Source organism: Physeter macrocephalus, chromosome 20 (assembly GCF_002837175.3).
Source record: "Physeter macrocephalus isolate SW-GA chromosome 20, ASM283717v5, whole genome shotgun sequence".
Lineage (NCBI taxonomy): Eukaryota > Metazoa > Chordata > Mammalia > Artiodactyla > Physeteridae > Physeter > Physeter macrocephalus.
Genome location: NC_041233.1, coordinates 73,979,176 through 74,000,105, shown reverse-complemented (window position 1 = coordinate 74,000,105; position 20,930 = coordinate 73,979,176). Strand labels below are relative to the sequence as shown.

General features: G+C 44.9%; 2 protein-coding genes across 3 annotated transcripts in view; one reads left to right on the top strand and one right to left on the bottom strand.

The window, feature by feature from the left end:
* Positions 1–20,930, bottom strand: part of PLPP4 (phospholipid phosphatase 4) — a 532,132-nt gene that overhangs the window by 71,573 nt on the left and 439,629 nt on the right. The window lies entirely within an intron of this gene.
* On the top strand, positions 8,543–10,009 carry LOC102987089 (palmitoyltransferase ZDHHC6-like). Its single transcript, XM_055080901.1, has 2 exons — positions 8,543–8,802; positions 8,895–10,009. Exons 1-2 carry the CDS (start codon positions 8,559–8,561, stop codon positions 9,683–9,685), a joined length of 1,035 nt encoding a protein of 344 aa, XP_054936876.1. The 5' UTR covers positions 8,543–8,558; the 3' UTR covers positions 9,686–10,009.

Genomic DNA, 20,930 nt, shown 5'->3' with positions numbered 1-20,930 from the left:
AGGCACATGAAAAGATGCTCAACATCACTAATTATTAGAGAAATGCAAATCAAAACTACAGGGAGGTATCACCTCACACCAGTTAGAATGGGCATCATCAGAAAATCTACAAACAACAAATGCTGGAGAGGGTGTGGAGAAAAGGGAACCCTCTTGCACTGTTGGTGGGAATGTAAATTGATACAGCCACTATGGAGAACAGTATGGAGGTTCCTTAAAAAACTAAAAATAGAATTACCATATGATCCAGCAATCCCACTAATGGGCAGATACCATGAGAAAACCATAATTCAAAAAGACACACGCACCCCAATGTTCATTGCAGCACTATTTACAATAGCCAGGTCATGGAAGCAACCTAAAGGCCCATCGACAGACGAATGGATGAAGAAGATGTGGTACATACATGCAATGGAATATTACTCAGCCATAAAAAGGAACAAAATTAGGTCATCTGTAGAGACGTGGCTGCATCTAGAGACTGTCATACAGAGTGAAGTAAGTCAGAAAGAGAAAAACAAATATCGTATGTTAGCGCATATATGTGGAACCTAGAAAAATGGTACAACATATGGACACGAAGGGGGGAAAGCGGCGGGGGGAGGGGGTGGGGGTATGATGAATTGGGTGATTGGGATTGACATGTATACACTGATGTGTATAAAATGGATGACTAATAAGGACCTGCTGTATAAAAAAATAAATAAAATAAAATTTAAAAATTAAAAAAAAAAAAAAAAAAAAGAAATTAGAGCTCAGACACATAGCCTGGCACATAAGTAGCCTCAGTAGAAAATGCACCTAGTTCTCCTTCCAGAGTGCAGGTTCAGACGTTCTCCTGGTACCTCCGTGATGTCTTTAGCAAGGACCCAAGTATGTAGATACAGCATCTGGGTGGACCCTATTAGTCTTATTAAATCAAGATTCTGAAAGTCATAGCTGCTTAAACCAGGTTAACTGCTACAAATTCTGTCTTAATAAGGCTTCTTTTTTTCTGAGTGGAATACAGGATATAAAGAAAAAATATGGATCTTTTCTGTTTTTTCCGTGGTTTGAAACTCAGGGCAGACATATCTATAGACCACATTAACTGGGTAGGAGACTTTGTGTCAATACAGGCGTCACCCCCAGGGTGATTTTCCCCAGGGAAAGGCTTTGGAAAGCTTTCTTAATGTGAAGATGCTATAACACTCTTCAGCCAGCCTTGGGAATTGCAAACGCAGCCCAGAGATGGAACTGGAATTTACCTTCTTTAAAAAGATGGAATCCCAACACTTGTAGCTGAAACTGCAAAGAGCTAACAGTCCTCATGCAGTCCATTTGATGGTAATTAATATTTATTATTTTTACTGCTTTGTGGAATTTCCTCAGACTTGTTTTCATCCTTTGAGCTAACTTCTCTTTATTCTCCACCAAACAGTTTCTAAGTTCCTGTTCCACCTTACACAAGTCAAACAGTGACACTCCAGTGGTCTATCCTCTGACTTGACTAGGGATCAGTTCCAGGAGCAAAATACATGCTGGAAGGAAACACTATATCCCAGCAAGGATCCTGGAACATATGAAATAATAAGATTACAGTGGGGATGGGCTGGAGCTGAGCTTGAAGGCTAGAATATAGGTAGACAGTGAGGACAGATGTGGTCTTCCTGATTGGGGGTGGGGGAAGGAGTATAGCCTAAGAAAAGCCACCTCTAATGACAATCTCTCCCATTGAACCGTCCCTGTGGCATAAAGGCACCATCTTTCACGTGCATCTTTATCTAGGCTAAGGGCCCAGGACAAAGACAATACATAGTCCAAATTAGCACCTGTTATCACTCCTTAGAAAAGAATGACTAGGAAAAGGGTGGGCCGATATCAACAATGGGAAAGAGGAAGAATTTTTTAAGCCAGGCTTAGATGGGTATCAGTGTGGAGTCCTGGACAGAGAAGATCAGGGCATGGTCAGCCTGTGCGTCTCTACTGTTCTCCCTGACGACGGTGGAGGTATATATGACTGTCTTCCCACTGAGTTATAATCTCCTCCCACTACAGGGTCCTATTTTCCATTCATCTGCTTATTTTCTGTTGAACTGTTGGGGCAGAAACAGTGCAAAAATGCACCCAGAGACTAGGAAACAGAACGTCTATTTCAGGTCATGACAAAGTAACTGGTAGCAGACTTATCTTCCCACCATGAACTACTAGAAAACCAAACAGAATAAGTGAAACAACTGTTTTCAGACACTGGCTAACAGGCTGCATAAGAATGTGATCCCTACAGAAGGGAGATAAACAAGGTGAACAAGGTAAGCTCTACAGTCACCTTGGTTTTCTGCCTGGAGGCACTTTCCAGATCTCAGTGCAGGGAGACAGATCCCAAGCAGAACACAGCAATCTTGCTGAATTGAAGAGACAGAAATCATAGTTCGGAGAGACTGAGGCAGCTTTTCAGGGTAGAGTACTGGAGAGGAAGGAACTGTGGAAAGCAAGAGCTCCAGAAATCTGTCTAGGTATCCCTTTGAATCTGACTGGATATTAAGCTGTGTGTTTTTAGAGTGAAACTCCATGGGACTGGGTAAGGAACAGCAACCTGTGAACTGTGAGATGAACAATTCCCAGAGCTTACATAGGGCTGGGAGCCACTTTAGTTCCACCAGCCAGAGTGGAAAGACCACGGTGAATACCCAGGGTATTTAATAGAGATTTTACAAGGGCCACAACATTTAGTAGGTCTAACTAGCCTTTGAATAAAGGCTACTTTAGGATCATTCTAATAAAACTTAAAACACAAAGGATCTTCCAAAGGAACAGTTTGCTCTTCAAATAAGTTGACTGCCTGCCAGAGCAAAGGCCAACTCTCTTTAAAGGAAGGCAACAAAATGTATATGCTCAACAAGGTAAAATTTACAGTGTCCAGCATACAATTAAAAATTACTAAACAAGTCATGAGGCAAGAATGGTGGCCTATAACCAGGAGAAAAAAATTAGTTCATAGAAATAGAGAGTAAGAGCCTAAGTTCTTTAGGTGTATTTTTGTCTCTTATCTAAATTCTCCTTTTCATAATTAGCAACTTACTTTACTCCTGTCAGACTCTTTAAATACAAAGCCACTCCTGTTTACCTACCGTCTGATGTGCTTGACATGTAATTAACTGAAAATTTACAAGTCCTCAGAGGCCACCTGATAGCTTCTGCCTTGGAAGAAACAAAAGCTGGGCTTGTATGGGTGAGATAAAGAAAAGTTGCTCATCCCCAGCTGTGACAATAATAAATACTAGATAAATTCTTTCCAGGGAGGTGAAATTTCCTTTTCAGCTTCTCTGGGCTTTGTAAAATTGTCTCCCATTCCTACCTGCCCATCTCCATGCCTACAGTGATTTCAGAGCCAATGAATGAGAACACACATAGCAAATATTGGCAAAAGATCCCAAAAGATGAAAGTAGGGAAAAGCAAAATGAGACTCTGTTTGGACTGTACCTCAGTTTTCTCTATTATTCTTGGGGAAGTGTGCCAAATTATTTCTTTACCTTAACAAGTACATTGAAAAGCAACCCAACTTTCAATCACTATGAATTTACACATAGCTACCTAGCACAGCCTGCAGAAAGTGGCAGTCACCAAGTACACAGAATATAGAGTTCGAAGAACAGGTGGGAGAAGGACATTTTTTCCATCTCAGCTTCTATGCAGTAGTTTAGGAACTTAGCTTTTGCTTAGCTTCATTTAACCAAGTAATCAGTTCAAATTTAAGCATTTATTTTGAACGTCATCCACCCCTGACCACCACCACTGGCACACACACAAGGCTCTTGATGTGCAGATTTTGAGTGTGAAAGCAAATCTCTAACCCTAAGAAGGATGTTTGTCCACTCTTGGATACGCTGGGCACGCTGAATCGCAGGGCCATTCGATAGTTCCAAATGTTATTATACTGTACATCCTGGAGTTGAAATGGCTTCTGCCGTGCCTCTTAGTCATGTCACTGTGTGGGTAGCGGGGTCCTGGCCAGCAATGACCACACACAGTTTGGGCCTGAGTGACTTTTCCAGCCATCTCACTGGGTTCTGAGAGCTCTCCAGAGCTGACAGCACAGGGCTAATTAGAAAGGCAACTCAAGTAATTGACTAGATAATGAGGGGAAATGCCTGTGATTTAACTTTTACCTACTATTGTTCCCTGTGGGGTTTTTGAAGGGAAGTAATCACCTCCTCATTATTGCAAAGTGTTACTTGATGTGTGTTTCGTGGTTGCTGCCGTGTTTGTTTCTTCCTCTGAACTCTCCAGGAGCCTGAGTTACAGGCGTACCTCCTTTTATTGCATCTCACAGCTATTGTGTTTTTCACAGATTGAAGGTTTGTGGCAACCCTGCATCCAGCAAGTCTCTCAGCACCATTTTTCCAACAGCATTTGCTCACTTCTTGTCTCTGTGTCACATGTCAGTAATTCTCATACTATTTCAAACTTTTTCATTATTATTTTTGCTATGATGATCTTTGATCTGTGATCTGTGATGTTATTGCAAAAGATTACAACTCCCTGAAGGCTCAGATGGTGGTTAGCAGCTTTTAGCAATGACGTATTTTTAAATTAAGGTAGCACCTTGTTTTTTACAGTACACAGTATAGTGTAAACATAATATTTATATGTACTGGGAAACCAAAAAATTTGTGTGTTGCAATATTCACCTTATTGCGGGGGTCTGAAACTGAACCCACAGCATATCCGAGGTCTGCCCGTATTTGTTCCCAAAAGGCTTGAGCTTCTCTTAGGTATCCCATTAAGATTACCTCAACTTCCAAGAGTTGAACATGAAACACAGACTCTAAGCAGTAAGCTAGTCTTACATTTTCCCCAGTGAATGAATTCCCTCATAGACACACCCTGCATGTGTCTGGTCTCAGCTTGCACATCTCCAGATAAGGAACGCACTACCTCACTTGGAAGCCCATTTCTCTACTAAGAAAGTTCTTAAAATGGAACTGAAGTATCTCTCCTACTTACTGGTTCTAATGCTTCCTTCTCATGCAAGAAACAGTCTACTCAGGCTTCCAAATGATGCCTCTTGTGTTATACTCTGCTCCAGCCCCTTCAACCACGCCCCAAACCCGGTCACAGCCCAAGTGTCCTCCCCTTGAGACAGTGATACTGCAATAGAATTCTGATCCTCTCAGTTTCTTTTTCTTCTCCCCTCTTTTTCTTTTTCCTCTATTCTTCCTTCCTTTCGTCCCTTTTCCTTCCTTCCCTCCCTCCCTCTTTCCTTCCTTTCTTACTAAAAAACATCAGACAGAGAAAGACAAATACTGTGTGATATTACTGAAAAATACAACAAACTAGTGAACATAACAAAAAAGGAGAAGACTCACAGATATAGAGAACAAACTAAGGGTTACCAGTGAAGAGAGGGAAGGGTGGAGGGGCAACACAGGGGTAGGAGATTAAGAGGTGCAAACTATTAGGTATAAAATAAGTTACAAGGATATATTGTACAACACAGGGAATATAGCCAATATTTTATAATCACTACAAGCAGAGTATAACTTTTCAAAATTATGATTCACTATATTGTACACCTGTAATTCCTATAATATTGTACACCTATACTTAAACAAAAATACACACACACATATATATATATCAAGTTGAAACACTGTTCAGAAACGCCAATCACATGCCTCTAGTATTCCCCAAGTCTCTTTGGAAGTACTAGACTCAAATCTGCTAATGTAGTAGCTCTATTGCTCCATAAAAATAGACTCTTGGATCCTACTTACTCAAAGAAGCATGGTGGAAATGTTGCTTTGGGATCATATTTTTTCCAGAATGTCAGCCTCAGGCCCCCACTTTTCATTTCACTACACATCTCCTGAGCACGAAATAGAGCTGAGAGTCAAGAAATCACTTGGTTCAATTCAGATGACAAATTCTTGGTCCCATATAGCAGCTGAGAGAAGAAAAAGAGTTTTATAAACATGAGGTCTTCTGATGAGTGTCCTAAGCCTGCACACCACAGCACAATGTGAAGACACGGCCTCTGAGTGCACACCAAGCTCGGTGACTCCTTCACCCACTAAATGTGGTGCTTCTCTTTTCATAAGCATAAACTGAGACCCTAGAAACTCCCCACCTGCCTGCAGGGGGATATGTCATTCACAAATCAAGGCAACTGTCACAACTCTTCATGGAAAATTAACATCATACTTGTAAAAATAATTCTCAAATAGTATTTAATGTGTTTCATCATTGCTTGTGATCTTGATGGTGTATTAACTTATTTTCTTCTTGTTTCTTTGGAAAACAAACTATGAGGACTGCCTTTTCTCTTCATATCACATCACAGTAAGGGTGGATTTAAATGTGTAGTTATGGATTTATATACACATATTTGGAGAAATTGGACAGCCGTCTCCCTACATTTTCTCAAAGGACATAGCAGGTATCAATAACAGGGTAAAACTGTGGCTCTGAGCCCTCAGACAGAAATGGAAGTCGTAGCCCAGCTGCATGTATACGCTCAGGCTGATGAAGGAAGGCCGTGGAATTCTAACCAGCATGCTGAGGTGCTCTGCATTCAGCCTGCATCACCCAAGACAGAAAACGGCGTGTTGATGAGGGAGAAAGTTGAATGACACAAAGTTCCACTGGACAGGTTCCAGGCATCAGCCAGGAGAACGGAGTGCCATGGCTGGCTTGAGGGCTGAAGCTGAGCCAGAAATAGGACTGGGAGCAAATGAAACTCATAAAAGAAATGCAAGGCTCAGGCAGACTCACACTCAAGAGAAAGGAGACCAGTGCGCAGGCAGGAAGCGGGCACTGTTTGTGTTTCAGGGCTTCGCGGTTACTGGCCCTTGCTGAAAGCAGTGTCCATTTTGTTGGTCACCTGGGAAGCAGAATGAAACTAAACCTGGCTAAATAGGAGAAGGCAATTCAGTGGTTCAAGTGACTAAAAAGCCAGGGGCGGGACTGGTTTCTGGAACAGATGGGTCGAGAGGCCCAGATAATGTCATCCGTTTCACTTTCTCTGTCTTTGGCTCTGATTTCCTCTGTGTGGGCTCCACCTACAGCAGATGCCCTCTTCTGCTGCTAAGATGGCTGTAGCTGTTTGAGGCTCCCATTGCATCCTCACAGCGGTCTCAAGCAAAAGAGAACTTCTCTTTTTCAGTGGTTCCCACAGAAATCCTGAAACTGAGTCTTGGCAGCTCTGATTGGTCTGCTTCAGGCCACATGTCCATTCCTTAAGCAGCTGCCCTCCAGCAAATTATTTTCTGGGACTAAGAGGAGCCAACTTCTCTGTTTTGATGTCTTCTCTGCTCTTCTTTTTCTTTTTCATTTATTTGTCAAATTAGTTACTCACTCTTTGGGGCAGTTTTCATTACCTACTGGAAGGCGCAATGTTCCAAAGAAGGGAAGATGTGTTTATGAACTGCGCTAAGAATGCTGCCGTGTACACAGCCCAAACCTTGCCTTATCTTCTCCTGACATGACTCAGATTGTTGGCTGGTCTCCTGCAAACCCCACATCCTCCTCATTAAAGGATGAAGCCACTGTATTCTTAGTCTAATTTGCAATCATGGCTTTAACCCAGTGTAAGTTGAAGGAAGAGAAGAGACTAAGCCCTATGAGAGACCCATCGTCCTTGGGATTTAGAGAAGGACAGAACTTTAGAAGTCGTCTAGTTCAGAACTTCATGGTGGGTGATCGCTAATGGTCCCTTTCTCCAAGATCAGTCAGTAAGAAAAAGTAAAAATGAGAGTCAGCATTTCTCAGGTACTTGTCAGCTGCCAAGCACTTTTACCTACATGCTTTACATGCATTGATTTGCTTAATTCTCATGTAATCTCTCAGATGAATACTATCATTATCGCCATGTTACGGATGAAGAAACTGAAGGTAAGAGAATCTAGGTAACTTGCCCAAGGCCACATGGTACAGGTGAGATATAAATCTATGGGTATGAATCTGTGTTTGAGCTAAGATCTGAATAATTCTAGAGGTGTCACTCTTACACACTCAGCTATAGTTTTTCAACCAAAACTGAGTAGGGCCGGCGAGGCCGCTGGCGGAGCAACGTGAGGGTGGAGGCTGGTCCCGCACTCCAGCCTCTAGCACACAGGATTTACTTTCTACTTGCGCTCGGCGGGGGTACCCATGACGGAGTTATCCGAGCCGGAGAAAACCTGCTCCAGGTGAGCCCGAGCTGCCCCAGAAATGCGATGGCCAAAGAGCGGGCACTGAGGAGTGCCCGAGACCGAGACTGGATCTCAAACCAAGGTACTGGATTCTCCTAGAAAACGTAAAGAGTGTGTTAACGGTGAACATGGCGTAATCTGCATTAACATCCCACAATGTGAAGGCATGACAATTAAGGAACACACATGGACTTGTGGCACAGGGAAATGTGTGCACAGAAAAAGGAAATCTGTAGTTCTTTAGAAACAGGAAGGAGTGCTTCCTCACCAAAATGGGTACATTCTGCTCAGTTATCAAGTTTGAAAATCTACAAGAAGTAAAGAGACTTTGTCACTGGGGTCCCATTGTAGCCCTTGGTGTTATAGCAACATGTTCTACCACGGCCATGATGGACTCTGTGTTGTGGTATTGGCCCTTACATACCCCTGGAGGAAGCATGAACTTCATCACGTTGATAAATTGGACTGTCATGATTCTTTCTAATTACTTCAATGCATGTTTGTTGGTCCTGGCTTCGTCCCTCTGGGGTGGAAACTGCAAAATTCTCAGGATAGCATGTACCTCCAATATTGTAAAGTCTGCCAAGCATACAAGGCACCATGGTCACATCGTTGCAGAAAGTGTAACAGGTGTGTGATGAAGATGGACCATCACTGTCCTTGGATCAACAACTGCTGTGGTTATCAAAATCATGCTTCGTTCACACTGTTTCTCCTTTTAGCACCATTGGGTTGTATTCATGCTGCCTTTATTTTTGTTATGACAATGTATACACAGCTTTATAATCGGCTCTCCTTTGGGTGGAACACGGTAAAGATTGATATGAGTGCAGCCCGGAGAGATCCTCTTCCGATTATTCCGTTTGGATTAGCTGCATTTGCTGCCACCTTGTTTGCCTTGGGATTAGCTTTAGGAACAACCATAGCTATTGGCATGTTGGTTTTTATCCAGATGAAAATAATTCTCAGAAACAAAACTTCTATTGAATCATGGATTGAAGAGAAGGCTAAAGATCGAATTCAATATTATCAACTAGATGAGGTCTTTGTTTTTCCTTATGATACGGGAAGTAGATGGAAGAACTTTAAACAGGTTTTTACGTGGTCAGGGGTCCCCAAAGGAGATGGACTGGATTGGCCAATAAGAGAAGGCTGTCACCAGGACAGCTTAACAATAGAACAGTTGAAACAAAAAGCAGATAAAAGAGTCAGAAGTGTTCAGTATAAAGTAATAGAAGATTATAGTGGTACCTGCTGTCCTTTGAATAGAGGAATCCAAACCTTCTTCAGGAGGCCCTGCACTCAACAGCCTCGGATAAGGCTACAGAAAGGGGAGTTCATTTTAGCCACAAGAGGCTTACGATACTGGCTGTATGGAGATAAAATTCTTGATGATTCCATTAAAGAAGGTGTTTCAAGAATAAGAGGATGGTTCCCTAGAAACTGTGTAGAAAAGTGTCCCTGCGATGCTGAAACAGATCAAGCCCCAGAGGGCGAGAAGAAACATAGATAGCCACTTTTAAAGTAAAATTACTCTAAGTCCGCTCCATTACTTGAAAATTGTACATATTACTAAAGAATTATGCAATGAGCCTACTCTGGTTAAGGTGTTCTTTTCCTCAAAGGTGCCCTAGTGCCATGATCTGAATATTTTCATTATCATTTTGAAATGGAGAAGCCATTCTGCACATACCTTTGAATCCCTGCACCTCGATGCCACCGCTCCCTCTCCCCAAAAGGAAAAACACTTCACCCAAGTAAGTCGATTGCATTTTCTCTAGGATTTTTTTATGCACTGCACACGATGGACCTCACCTGCAGATATAGTTCCCCCTTTGCCAGGAGCAGTGTCCGGAGCCTGTGCTCCGCAACGGGAGAGGCCACAGCAGTGAGAGGCCCGCGTACCGCAAAAAAAAAAAAAAAAAGAATAAACAGAAGCCTCAATTAAATAGAGTTGGGAAGCCAGAAGGGGGAGCTCTCACACCCTGTGAGGAGACCCGAGCCCAACAGGAAGAAGAAAGACTCTTCTTTCCTGGCAAGGACTCAGCCAGTGGAAGGAAAGCCATGACCCTCTGTTTACCGTGGCCCTCCCAATTTCCTTTCCCCCTCTATAAAAGTGTTCTCCTTCCTTTGCCATGGGGGGACTTGCCCGTGGCTTGCTGTGGTTGCAAGCCCCCTCTGTTCTTTAATAATGAAGATTTTGTCAAATCAAATAAAGATCAATGGATGTTCTGTATAAAAAAAACAAAAACAAAAAACCCAAAAATACTGAGTAGGACTGAGTTAACAAATATATAGGGAGTAACGGACAATATTCTGAAAGACAAAAAGTCACATACCTGTACAATGCCACTGAGCACACACCTTCCATTGAAGTCTGGGTAAGACTTGGAAATTATGAACGTAAGTGGGCAATACATGTCAAGTTACTTTATTTTCTTTAACTCAAATTAATTTTGATTCTGAGTCCCCAACCCAATCCTTCTGGCCTGGCAAGGAATCCAGGCTCAGTGAATTGGGGCCTGTCCCTACCCAGCTCTGGGTGGGGCTCTGGGGGTCTTACACAGAGGAGAATGCTTAGGGGGGCCCATGGTTTCCAGTCCTTGCCAACCCACTCACTGCTCAAACCCATGTGCCTCCTCAGGTATAGAGATTCTGCTGCCTTCTTACAGCCCTGGTATCTGTCAATCTTGGTTGAGCTCAGTTGAGGGCTCCAAGATGTGCGGGTCCCCCCTCTCCAGGCAGACACACAGCCAAGCCTCCACTTCTCTCCCACATTACCCAGGAGGCTCTCTTCTCATCACTGAGACCATCATTCTCAGTCTCCACCAGATGTGAGCTCCACACGTACAGGAACGTTTGCTTTGTGTACTGATGTCTCCTCAACGCCTAAGTCAGAGCTCAACACGCCGGATTCCCAACCACTGAGCCATCAGGGAAGCCCCCCTTGTTCTCTTAATTACTGATTCCCTGGTGCCACCCTGTAGCTCCTGAGTTAGAGGGGAAGGAGGGACCCGGAATCCGTAGTGAAGACTCACAAGCAATTCTCAGGCGCTGTGGCTGGGAGCCCTGCTCCTGCCTCCCTTTTTCCCTGAGGACAGGATAGGGGAGAAGGGGACTGTGCTACGGGGCTGTTCTTAGGGTGTCCTCTACTCTGGGAGGGAAAGATCTCGGAAACAATCACGTTTTATTTTTGGTTGATATTTCAGTCAGTGCTGCGTACTGTGTCCTGTTGGGCCACTATCAACTCATCTGCTGAAGCCCCAGTCCCAAGCATCTCCCTTGATGGTGTCTTTTCCCCAATTCCCTTTGTCCGATCCATAAGCAACTCCTCTTGGTTTTACCTTCAAAATACACCTCACACCTGCCACTCCTCACTTGCCCGCCCCTCCCCTCCTTTGCTGTTGCCGCCCTAGTCCAAGGGGTCACCCTCTCTCACCCGAACTGCTGTGCTGCCTGCTACCGGCATCCCTGTGTCCACCTCTGCCCCCCAGTCCATGATCCACTCGGGAGCCAGAGTATCCGTGTGTGTGCACGTGCGTGCGTGTGTTCACGTGCGTGTCTGCATGTGTGCGTGTGTTGGAGGGCCCAGCACTGAGGCCAGGTAAGAATCATGGGACTGGAGATGTACAGGGTATAGTCAGTATTTAATTCACAACTCACACAGTTTATTGCACCCAATCAGCACACAACACAGGTCAGGCGGAGTAGGGAAAATAGAAAAAGGGGGTGATGAGCCCTCCTAGGAGAAGTCCGGGAAGGAGGCCTCTCAGCACAAGCGAAGGTCCCGGGTCAGGCACAGGTCACAGGGCCTTGGGCAGCTCCATCTGGAACAGCTCCCAGCAGCCTGGAGTCAGGTCCTTCCAGCAGAACGGCCTTCCAGCCACTTGGCGTGGGGTCTCTTTTTAAGGAGCAACAGGGGAGGGGTCTTGGCTCTACCAGTTGTTCCTTGTGTTCCAGTGATGTCCGTGGTGCATCAGACTTCTTATCTCAGTACCACTCTTAGTTTATCCCTCTAAGACACTCGCAGTCCTACGGCAGACGTTTCAAAACAACTACATGGACGTTTAGGTTGGCCGCTGTGACTCCATTTTGAGCTACTTAACATGGCTTAAATCCTGTAAGTATCACACAGAAGAAATCACATCATAACCGTGTGTTCTTTTTTTATTTGGGTATTATTTATGTAGAATACACCTCACCTATTTTGAACATCCAGCTTTTTGAGTTTTGATCATTGTACACGGTTGTGTAACCACCACCGCAAGATACAGAACTGCTCCCTCCTCCTGGGAGTTTCCTTTTCTCCTCTGCTCACCACGCCCTCCTCTGTCCCTAGCCCCAGGCTACCATGGATCTGCTTTCTGTTGTTAAGGTTGTACCTTTTCTAGAATGTCATATAAATAGAACCACACACTAGGAAGGTTTTTGTTTCTGACGTCTGTCTGTTTTTGAGATCCATCCACTTCATTGCGCGTCTGCTCCGGGCTCCCTCCCCTCTGTTCATACACCAGCTGAGCGGTTTATTCCCTCTGCATCCCTGTGCTCTCTGCACCCAGCAGCTCTGCCTGAATCGCAGTTCTCTGCTGATCCTAAATAAACCCATCTTTGCTGGAGAAACGCCTGGTGGTCTATTTGTTTCAGGTCAACAGTTTACAGGTATGTTTTAATCGACAGGCCTGCAGCTCTAAGTGTACAATGGACAGCTTCTCGAAAGATCTTAGGCTCTCTTCTCATCACTGAGACCATCATTCTCAGTCTCCACCAGATGTGCGGGTCCCCCCTCTCCAGGCAGATCACACAGCCAAGCCTCCACTTCTCTCCCACATTACCCAGGAGGCTCTCTTCTCATCACTGAGACCATCATTCTCAGTCTCCACCAGATGTCTAAGTGTCCATGGACAGATGAATGGATAAAGAAGATGTGGTATATATACATACAATAGAATATTACTCAGCCATAAAAAAAGAATGAAATAATTCCATTTGCAGCAACATAGATAGACCTAAAGATTATCATACTAAGGCTCTCTTCTCATCACTGAGACCATCATTCTCAGTCTCCACCAGATGTGAGCTCCACACGTACAGGAACGTTTGCTTTGTGTACTGATGTCTCCTCAACGCCTAAGTCAGAGCTCAACACGCAGACTTGTGCTGCTTCTACCCCACCCCCACCCCAGAAAGCCCCTCCTGCCTCCCTGTCCCCCCGGAACACCCAACACTGTCCCCACAGTAACCTAAGGCCATCAAGAGAAACAGGTTCTCGGGACCTGGGGGAGAAAGAAACCCAGAGTACAGAATGATAAAGGCTCTCATTCTTTTTGATTTCCCCTGCAGCAAAGACAGGACCCAAACTAATACCTGAATAAATCACCCTACCCTTCATGGACCCGCCAATGAGATTTCAGCACTGTTTACCTATGTTTTAGCTGCTGGGAAAAAGAAGAAAGATCTGAGTGTGAAGACAATTATAAAGATTTCAAGGGTCTTTCTTACTGAAATGACAAAGTTTGAGAAGTTTCTCTCTCCAGCCCCAGGATAATGAGATAGCATTCGTACACTTAGAGGGATTTCTCTCTCTTTGGTGGAACAAAAGAGATCAGCTTTCAATGTGGGGGAGACTGATGAAGTTCTATACAAACTGCCAGGCTCAGCACCATCAGTGCAGGTGGAGAGAGAGAGAGAGAGGGAGGCAGAGGTACCTGGCAGAAGGACAGATAAGTGTAGAAGTCACAGACATACACCAGTGTACAGAAATGCAGAAAAGACACCCTGAAGTACATAGAGACAGAGGAGAAGGAACCACTAAAAAGAAAATAGCAAGAGTTAGAACACACCAGTGCTGAACTGCAAATTAAATGCTCTATAATTCCCCAGACTTAACTAATTTCACATTAAAGCAGTAGCTATACCACTTAGGCACCTTGAGAAAAAATGATTTCATTGAATGAGCTCTCCCACTGCAAACCTGCTTCAAGGTTCAGCCACTTAAAGAAATAATATATTTGCTATCCTTTGCCTGCCCTCATTTCCCAGGCACTTCTCCACGTGTACAGGCAGACTTCGGAGATATTGTGGGTTTGGCTCCAGACCACCACAATAAAGCAAATATTGAATACAGCGAGTCACTTGAATTTTTTTGGTTTCCCAGTACGTATAAAAGTTATGTTTACACTGTTCTGTAGTCTAAGTGTGCAATATCATTATGTCCAAAGAAATGTACCTATCTTAATTTAAAAATGCTTTATTGCTAAAAAATCGCTAACCATCAATCACAGATCACCATAAAAATATAATAAAATAATAATAATTTGAAATATTGCAAGAATTACTAAATGTGACAGAGATACAAAGTGAGCAAGTGCTGTTGGAAAAATGGTGCCGACAGACTTGCTCGATGCAGGGTTGCCACAAACCTTCAATGGTGGGAAAAAAAAGCAGAGCTCAATAAAACAAGGCATGCCTGTACTTGGTGTTTTGAATTTGCTCTCTCATAGCCCTTCGGCTATCAAATTAAAAACTACTCTGTCCTCTCCTTTTCTTGTCTTTCTGGCAAATGCCCCTTGGTTTTGTAAAAAATTAATAAACAGGGGCTTCCCTGGTGGCGCAGTGGTTGAGAGTCCGCCTGCTGATGCAGGGGACACGGGTTCCTAGTACTTTCTGGCTCCCCAGGGACCTCGATCCATCAGCAATCTTCTTGATTGCCTGTCAGTTTCTCTATCCATTGGCTTCCTCCCTGTTGGGTCTGACATGCCCGAATCCCTTCCCTATGGAGTGCGGCTCGGAGGGGGAGTCCTTCTCTTCCGTTCCTTATAGCTGTCTCTTTCTTCCCTTCCCAGACAAGCTTCTGGAAAGACTTGTGAACATTTGTTATCTCTACTTGTCTCATTCAGATTTCAGCCTGATCCAATCTGTTTTCCATCTTTTTCCTCAGAAACCTCTCTCCAAGGTCATCAGTTTGCCAAATCCAATTCCAACAGAACCCACTTTCCAAACTTACCTTACTTGTCCTCTTTGCAGCATTTCACATCTACATTTCCTCCTCCTTGACCTTCTAAGGAGGGTGAATATATAATTCATCTTCCAAACTGGGCCACTGTTTAAAGTGAAAAAGGGCACTCATTAATTATTATGCCAGGCTGTCCTAAACCAAGACTCCCCCAGGCGAACTCAGACTTATGGTCTCCCTTCCTCCAAAACCTCCCTCTCCCTTCTCTGGCTGCTCGTTCTCAAGCTCCTTTACGGGATCCTTTTCCTCCATCCTCTCCTTAAATGTGCCCCGGGCACTCCTCCGTTCTCATGCTACCATCTCCCTGTATGATGTTATCCGCCAGTGGCTCAATCCCTATCTGTCTACAATATTTTGATTTCTATACGCCACATACAAACCCAACTGCTGAATAGAAGTCTCTACCTGGTTGTCCTAGAGGCAACTCCACATCTATATCTAAAACCATACTCATTATCTTTAAGCCCAAACATGCTCCCTTCCTGTGGATGAATGGTAGATGGAGGAATATGAAGGAAGCGGTGATTAAGAACATAACTTCTGCAACCTAAGTGTCCATTGACAGATGAATGGATGGAGAAGATGTGGTATATATACACAATGGAATATTACTCAGCCATAAAGAAGAATGAAATAATGCCATTTGCAGTAACATGGATGGAACCAGAGATTATCATACTAAGTAAGCCAGACAAAGACAAATATCATATGATATTGCTTATATGTGGAATCTTTTTTAACAAAGGGCACAAATGAACTTATTTAAAAAACAGAAACAGACTCACAGACATAGAAAACAAACTCATGGTTACCAAGGGGGTGGGGGCGGGGAAGAGGGATAAATTAGGAGTTTGGGATTAACATATACACACTACTAAACATAAACTAGATAACCAACAAGGACCTACTGTATAGCACATGGAACTATACTCAATATCTTGTAATAACCTATAATGGAAGAGAATGTAAAAAAAGAATATATATATTTATATATATGTATAAGTGAATCGCTTTACTGTACACCTGAAACTAACACAACATTGTAAATCAACTATATCTCAATAAAAATTAAAAAAAATCAAATTTTAATAAATTATATCATATGAGGATGGGTTGGGGTATTAGTGTGATGATCAATACTTAGGTTAAGAAAAGAAGGCTTTTTGTTAAGTTGATTGGTTTGCTTTGCTTAATGTAAATAACCTCCTTCAAGGTATCTGGGTTTGGTTGCTATGTTGTTTTGTTGTTATTTTTACTTCTCTCTCCACAGCTCAAATGTGATAGCTTTGAACCTTCTGAAGCACTTTCAGGAGAACAGGCATGCTGTATTCTGTAAGAAGGGAAGGCTGGTAGATTGTCTTTTATTCAAGTTGGCTCTCAGGGAACTATGGAGTAATTGGCATGACACGGGACTAGGAGTCAAGAATTCTCTCGCTTTTAGTTGTGTCACCTCAAACAGGTGACCTAAATTTGATAAGCCAACCTTAGAGGGATAATGGTGAGAAAAAATAAGAGGCTGTGCCCATTCTTTAATTCAGCAACATACCAAGGGTCTCCTCTGTGCTGGGCCCTGGGGACAGAACTGTGAATGAGACAGAGGGGACCCTGCTCCCACCAGACCTACACTCCGGCGAGGGCAGAAAGGAAAGAAAAATGTATTTGTTTGCCAGGGCTGCAGTAACAGAGCACCACAAACTGGGTGCCTTAAACAACAGAAATGTATTGTCTCACAGTTCTGGAGCTCGAAGTCCAAGATCAAGGTGTCAGCAGGGTGGGTTCCTCTGAGGGCTGTGAGGGAAAGGGTCTGTCCCAGGCTTCTCTCCCTGGCTTGTGGATGGCCATCTTCACAGAGTCTTCCCTCTGTGTAGGTCTATCTCCAAACCTCCCCTTTTTGAAAGGACACAGGTCATACTGGATTCCACCTTAGTGACCTCATTTTAACTTGATTACCTCTGTGAAGAGCCCCTCTCTTTATAAGGTCACATCATAAGGTACTGGGGGTTAGGACTTCAACAGATGAATTTTGAGGGATGCAATTCAACCTCCAAGAGTATATGAATAATATAATTGTGACATGAAGGAACTTAATAGGAGAATCTGAGAGAAAAATAATTATATGTGTGTGTGTGTGTGTGTGTGTGTGTCAAGAGGAGTAGAGGACTGGCGTGGTAAGGGATGCTTGGAGGAGGAGGCATCTGAGACCAGAAGAAAGAGAAGGAGCCAAGGCAAGGAGGAGCCCAGGCAGAGCTGCTGGGTGCAGAGAGCACAGGGATGCAGAGGGAATAAACCGCTCAGCTGGTGTATGAACAGAGGGGAGGGAGCCCGGAGCAGACGCGCAATGAAGTGGATGGATCTCAAAAACAGACAGACGTCAGAAACAAAAACCTTCCTAGTGTGTGGTTCTATTTATATGACATTCTAGAAAAGGTACAACCTTAACAACAGAAAGCAGATCCATGGTAGCCTGGGGCTAGGGACAGAGGAGGGCGTGGTGAGCAGAGGAGAAAAGGAAACTCCCAGGAGGAGGGAGCAGTTCTGTATCTTGCGGTGGTGGTTACACAACCGTGTACAATGATCAAAACTCAAAAAGCTGGATGTTCAAAATAGGTGAGGTGTATTCTACATAAATAATACCCAAATAAAAAAAGAACACACGGTTATGATGTGATTTCTTCTGTGTGATACTTACAGGATTTAAGCCATGTTAAGTAGCTCAAAATGGAGTCACAGCGGCCAACCTAAACGTCCATGTAGTTGTTTTGAAACGTCTGCCGTAGGACTGCGAGTGTCTTAGAGGGATAAACTAAGAGTGGTACTGAGATAAGAAGTCTGATGCACCACGGACATCACTGGAACACAAGGAACAACTGGTAGAGCCAAGACCCCTCCCCTGTTGCTCCTTAAAAAGAGACCCCACGCCAAGTGGCTGGAAGGCCGTTCTGCTGGAAGGACCTGACTCCAGGCTGCTGGGAGCTGTTCCAGATGGAGCTGCCCAAGGCCCTGTGACCTGTGCCTGACCCGGGACCTTCGCTTGTGCTGAGAGGCCTCCTTCCCGGACTTCTCCTAGGAGGGCTCATCACCCCCTTTTTCTATTTTCCCTACTCCGCCTGACCTGTGTTGTGTGCTGATTGGGTGCAATAAACTGTGTGAGTTGTGAATTAAATACTGACTATACCCTGTACATCTCCAGTCCCATGATTCTTACCTGGCCTCAGTGCTGGGCCCTCCAACACACGCACACATGCAGACACGCACGTGAACACACGCACGCACGTGCACACACACGGATACTCTGGCTCCCGAGTGGATCATGGACTGGGGGGCAGAGGTGGACACAGGGATGCCGGTAGCAGGCAGCACAGCAGTTCGGGTGAGAGAGGGTGACCCCTTGGACTAGGGCGGCAACAGCAAAGGAGGGGAGGGGCGGGCAAGTGAGGAGTGGCAGGTGTGAGGTGTATTTTGAAGGTAAAACCAAGAGGAGTTGCTTATGGATCGGACAAAGGGAATTGGGGAAAAGACACCATCAAGGGAGATGCTTGGGACTGGGGCTTCAGCAGATGAGTTGATAGTGGCCCAACAGGACACAGTACGCAGCACTGACTGAAATATCAACCAAAAATAAAACGTGATTGTTTCCGAGATCTTTCCCTCCCAGAGTAGAGGACACCCTAAGAACAGCCCCGTAGCACAGTCCCCTTCTCCCCTATCCTGTCCTCAGGGAAAAAGGGAGGCAGGAGCAGGGCTCCCAGCCACAGCGCCTGAGAATTGCTTGTGAGTCTTCACTACGGATTCCGGGTCCCTCCTTCCCCTCTAACTCAGGAGCTACAGGGTGGCACCAGGGAATCAGTAATTAAGAGAACAAGGGGGGCTTCCCTGATGGCTCAGTGGTTGGGAATCCGCCTGCCAATGCAGGGGACGCGGGTTCGAGCCCTGGTCCAGGAAGATCCCACATGCCGCGGAGCAACTAAGCCTGAGCGCCACAACTAGTGAGCCTGTGCTCTAGAGCCCGCGAGCCACAACTACTGAGCCCACGTGCCACAGCTACTGAAGCCCGCGCGCCTAGAGGCCGTGCTCCGCAACAAGAGAAGCCACGACAATGAGAAGCCCGTGCACCGCAACTAGAGAAGAGCCCGCGCGCGGCAACAAAGACACAACACAGCCGAAGATGAAATAAAATAAAATAAAATGAACAAGGAAACCACCCCGCCCCTGTGTACAGACAGGTAACCTGAGGACCTGGAGAAAGGCGACAGGGGAAAATGCTGGGGACTCTCCCTTCCAAGCCCCCTTACTCCTGGGCTGGCCACAGGACAGAGGACACAGCGCTGGCCAGCGTAGAGGGAGTCTCAGCACGTTCACTCCGGGAGGGAAGGAGAGTCTCGCCGACCACAGCTTTCAAGCTGGGCTCCGTTTGCACCGTCTGCAACTTGCTGTGCCAGAGACTGAATTAGTAACCCCTCACATCCAAAACAGGCCAGGGGCTGGGGAACAAATGCCTTCATTCTTGGCCGTTTTATTAGTGCCTTGCGACGTCGCATTTCCTTCACCTTAATGGAGCGTGAAATTAAAATATATGGATCCACAAACACACCTGCCTTTTGTGAACTGGCTCATACTGTTAATTATGTCTCCTAAGGATCCTGCCATACACTTCAGGTTATTATGTCCTTTGTGATTTTAATTACAATTTAATGAAAGCATTTACATGGCCTGTCTTAGGACTTTCAGCTGAATAATCATCAGCATTAACAACGCTGTTGTTACTTTTCAGAGTCCTTCCATTTATCTTTAAATGTGCTTATATTAAATTTACATTTCATGGTCCAGAATTTTGTCATCATTAACTGAAGTGTAACTCTCTCACTTTCATTCTGCTTGCTATGCAGAGTGTGGGGAAAACTGGAATCAAAGAAGTATTCGGGCTGTATTGGGTGTTCTTTTTTTAAACAGTAGGTAGCAAAGGCTCCTTTTCCTGCATTTTTATTTTTGACTTTATTTTGAAAATTATGAAATTTTTAGTTAGGTCAGAATATTGTTTAAAATTTTACATGAATTTTGGCTCTGGGTTTAAAATGATGTCTCATGAATTGCTATGACTTAGCTTTTAAAGTATCTCACATGTGTTTTCAAAGTTGCTTGTGAGTGTAACTGCTGCAATTAAAAAACATCTGACTTTGGAAGGACATCACTTCAAGACGTCCCCTCCCCCGACCCCACAACAGGACGGCGGCCCCCTGGCTCAGCGCAGACACACGTTTGGAAGGACCGCAGCTGGAGGGCCGCACTGGGGCTCATCTGATAAGATCTCCACACGCTCCCAGGCCGAGCCCGCGGCGGACGCGGCTGACCGAAGACATCCCGACGGTTCCAACTGGCACACCCAGGGCAGAGCTATGCAGGTGACCACTTCTACAGCCACTCGAGTCTTTCCAAATGCGGTCTGTTCCATGGACTGCTGGAAAGCGACAGTCTTCAGACGCCAGAGACGCTTCCCATCGCAGCAGGCCCAGGAATCTGGAGAACCACTCGGCGCGCGTGATCGGAACTGAACGGAGGGACGCCCGCTGCTTTGAAGAGAACCAGCTGGCCGGGGAGCGGCAGGCTCTGTACTCAGACTAGAAACGATTCTCGACTGGCCGTTTTTTTTGTTTGTTTCTTTTTTTTGCGGTACGCGGGCCTCTCACCCTCGTGGCCTCTCCCGTCGCGGAGCACAGGCTCCGGACGCGCAGGCCCAGCGGCCACGGCT